This window comes from Otolemur garnettii, unplaced genomic scaffold (assembly GCF_000181295.1).
Source record: "Otolemur garnettii isolate 467f Iridium unplaced genomic scaffold, OtoGar3 scaffold00009, whole genome shotgun sequence".
In the NCBI taxonomy this organism is placed as follows: domain Eukaryota; kingdom Metazoa; phylum Chordata; class Mammalia; order Primates; family Galagidae; genus Otolemur; species Otolemur garnettii.
Genome location: NW_003852404.1, coordinates 4316000 through 4319457, shown reverse-complemented (window position 1 = coordinate 4319457; position 3458 = coordinate 4316000). Strand labels below are relative to the sequence as shown.

At 38.7% G+C, this 3458-nt stretch overlaps 1 protein-coding gene across 1 annotated transcript in view; it reads right to left on the bottom strand.

Annotated features, from left to right (window-relative positions):
• The window catches only part of EIF4G3 (eukaryotic translation initiation factor 4 gamma 3), a gene marked incomplete at its 3' end in the record, with an annotated part of 304720 nt that overhangs the window by 55908 nt on the left and 245354 nt on the right, over positions 1–3458 (bottom strand). The window contains exon 14 of the mRNA XM_023509712.1: positions 2289–2422. Within this exon, the coding sequence (XP_023365480.1) occupies positions 2289–2422 (134 nt within the window). The remainder of the gene's footprint in view (positions 1–2288; positions 2423–3458) is intronic.

The following is a 3458-nucleotide window of genomic DNA, read 5'->3' as shown; positions in this document are numbered from 1 at the left end:
GATGCCATGGCACTCTACCCAGGGGGACAGCTTGAGGCTCTATCTCAAAAAAAAGAAGCCATTAGGATACTCGTTTTCTGATACCTGGGGACTGAATATTCAAGAGGAGGTACAACATAATTAGTCGACTGGCTTACTGGATATTTAGGACCAGACCAATGGCACAGGACTAGCTGTTTTGAAATCCTCTAAACTAGTACCAAATTTGGGGATTTTAAAAAGTATATTCACCAAAATGTTAGCATATCTACCTTATGGAAATCCTGCTGTTCATTTTAGCTTTGATGCTATAGACTTATACTAAGTACAACATGTATTTTGAGTGGACAATAATTCTTGAAGAAGCTATGGTTCCTGTTGATGACATTTAAGTTTCCCTTTGTCTTCCTTATTAATTTGAGATTTCTGACTTTGTATAAGCATATAATGTGACTATGCACTCAACAAAATAGTGGCTTAATGAGAAATCATCTGTTGAATAGCTGAAGTCAGAAACATATAAGGAAGGTAAGATAGGCAGAAAGATATATATAGTTTTTTCAAAACAGAGTCTCACTATGTCACCCTCAGTAGAGTGCTATGGTGTCACAGCTCACAGCAACCTCCAACTCTTGGGCTTAAGTGATTCTCTTGCCTCAGCCTCCTAAGTTGCTGGGACTATAGGCGCCTGCAACAATGCCCAGCTATTTTTTTTTGTTATTGTTGCAGTGTCATTGTTGTTTAGCAGGCTGGGGGCGGGTTTGAACCTGCCTGTCTCGGTGTATGTGGCCAGAGTCCTAACCACTGAGCTATGGGTACCAAGCCCAGAAATATTTTCTAAGGGGATAATATAACTTAGTCAATACAACATGTGCCCCCTCAAGTTGCCTCAGATTGGCACTACTAACTAATCATTCAACTGTCCCCATATAAGTATCTAAGAAAGAAAACATGGATATATCAATAGAAGTAGGAAGACCGATTACCATAAATAAGTAAAATAATCCAAATAAGTTCTAGGTTAGTAGGTAGCTGGTGGACATCTCCGTAAGAGGTGGATATCATTCTACAAGATCATCTCTACATTTTAGTTATGTATAAGTAGTCTTAAAAACAAACATTTTTAACAAGCTTAGTCATCATCATGAGTTTATTTTTAATGTACATGAAATTACTTCAGCAGATACACATCTGGGTTTCCTTTAATAAAAAGACAAACATTGATTATACTAATTTTCTTTCTTTTTTCTTTTATTAATTGAAGCAGAGTCTCACTTTGTCACCCTCTGTAAAGTGCTGTTGCATTATAGCTCACAGCAACCTCAAACTCTTGGACTCAAGCAATTATCTGCCTCAGCCTCCCTAGCAGCTGGGGCTATAGGCACCTGCTACAAAAGCCCAGCTGTTTTTGTTGTTGTTGTTGTTGTTTGTTTGCTAAGCAGCACTGGGCCAGGTTTGAACCCACCAGCCCCAGTTCATGTGGCCAGTGCCTAACCACTGAACTATGGGTGCCCAGCCAAGTGTATTAATTTTCTATGTGCACTACAAAGGTCATATGCAAAGAGGAAAGATACCTATCTATTTGCACAAGACTAAGAAATATGATCACTAGAATTTTCTATTAGGGAAATTTTGAGAGATATCATTTGAAATATGTTGTTTGCCACATATTTGATCTGACAAACAACTTCCTAGGTCTCTTTCTTTTCATCTTTTTTTTCCTTTCAGACAGAATCTTGCTCTGTTGCCCAGGCTAGAATGCCATGGCATTAGCCTAGCTCATAGCAACCTCAAACTCTTAGGCTCAAGAGAGTCTCTTGCCTCAGTTGCTTGAGTAGCTGGGACTACGGGTGCCCACCACAATCCCCGACTGTTTTTAGAGATGGAGTCTCACTCTGGCTCAGGCTGGTCTCAAACTCCTGAGCTCAAGCAGTCTGCCCACCTTGGCCTCCTAGTCTCATTCTGATGCTCTGACTAGAGTGCCATGGCATTATAGTTCACAGCAACCTTAAATTCTTGGGCTGAAGCCATCCTCTTGCTTTAGTTTTTCTATTTTTAGTAGAGATAGGGTCTCAATATTGCTCAGGCTGATCTCCAACTCTTGAGCTCAACTGATCCACCCGCCACGGCCTCCCAGAGTGCTAGGATTACAAGTGTGAGCCACTGAGCATGGCCAACATTATATATTTTTATTCATATACCATTTGGTCTAGAAACCTTAAAAATTGTTCATATATCACATATTTGCCCTGATACTTAAAATCAGTTCCCTGACCTCATAATTGAAATTATATGAACATGCCACTTACCTTATCAAGAACCACATCACTGATAGGAGGCAGGCCCTCTGGTTTCTGTATACATGCTGGCATGAACTGGAAGTCGAGGAGAAATTCCCTGTCATACTGCTTTTTACCTTCAGTATCAGTAGGCTTCCAGGATTCTAGAAGAAAAGGGAGATAGGCAGAAAACTATTTGTAGAGTATTATATAGTCATATACTGTGTGATAATGTCTTGATCAAAAATAGACTGCATATATGACAATGGTCCCATAAAGTTATAATAGAGCTAGAAGAAATCTCATTGCCTAGTGTTATTATAGCAATCCTAACTTTGTAGTGTAACACATTATTCACATTTGTGGTGATACTGGTGTAAATAAATATGTTGTGCTGACAGTTGCATAAAAGAACAGCACATACAATTATATACAGTACAAGATACTTGATAATGAACAACTATTTCACTGGTTTATGTATTTACTATATTTCTTGTCATTACTTTATTTAGTAAGTAGAAGGAGTACATTCTAAAGTTAACCATAAAACAGCCTCAGGTAAGCCTTTCAATGCCTTCAGAAAAAGGCATTGTTATCATAGAAGATGACAGTTCCTGTGCCCCTGAATACCTTACAGTGGGACAAGATCAGGAGATGGCAGACTGTGATATGGGTGATTCTGATCCTGTGTAGGTCTTAATTAATGTGTGCGTTTGTGTCTTTGTTTTAAATAACAAAGTTTAAAAAGTTAAAAATAATAGAAAATAGAAAACTTTTAAAATTGAAAAAAGTTAAAAAGAATATGAAAAGGAAAATATTCTAGAGTATAGCTATAAATGCATGAAGCTAAGAGATAAGAGTCAACAATGTTTTCAAAAATTAGAAAGTTTATGAAGTAGAAAGTTATAAAAAACTAAGGTGACTTTACTATTTAAAAATATAAACATTGGCTCGGCACCCATAGCACAGTGGCTATGGCGCCGGCCACATGCACTGAAGCTGGCAGGCTCAAACCTGGCCCAGGCCAGCTAGACAACAATGATAACTGCAACAACACCAATAACAAAAATAGCTAGGCGTTGTGCTGGGCGCCTGTAGTCCCAGCTACTTGGGAGGCCAAGACAAGAGAATTGCTTAAGCTCAAGAGTTTAAGGTTACCGTGAGCTGTGACGTTACAGCACTTTACTGAGGGCAACATAG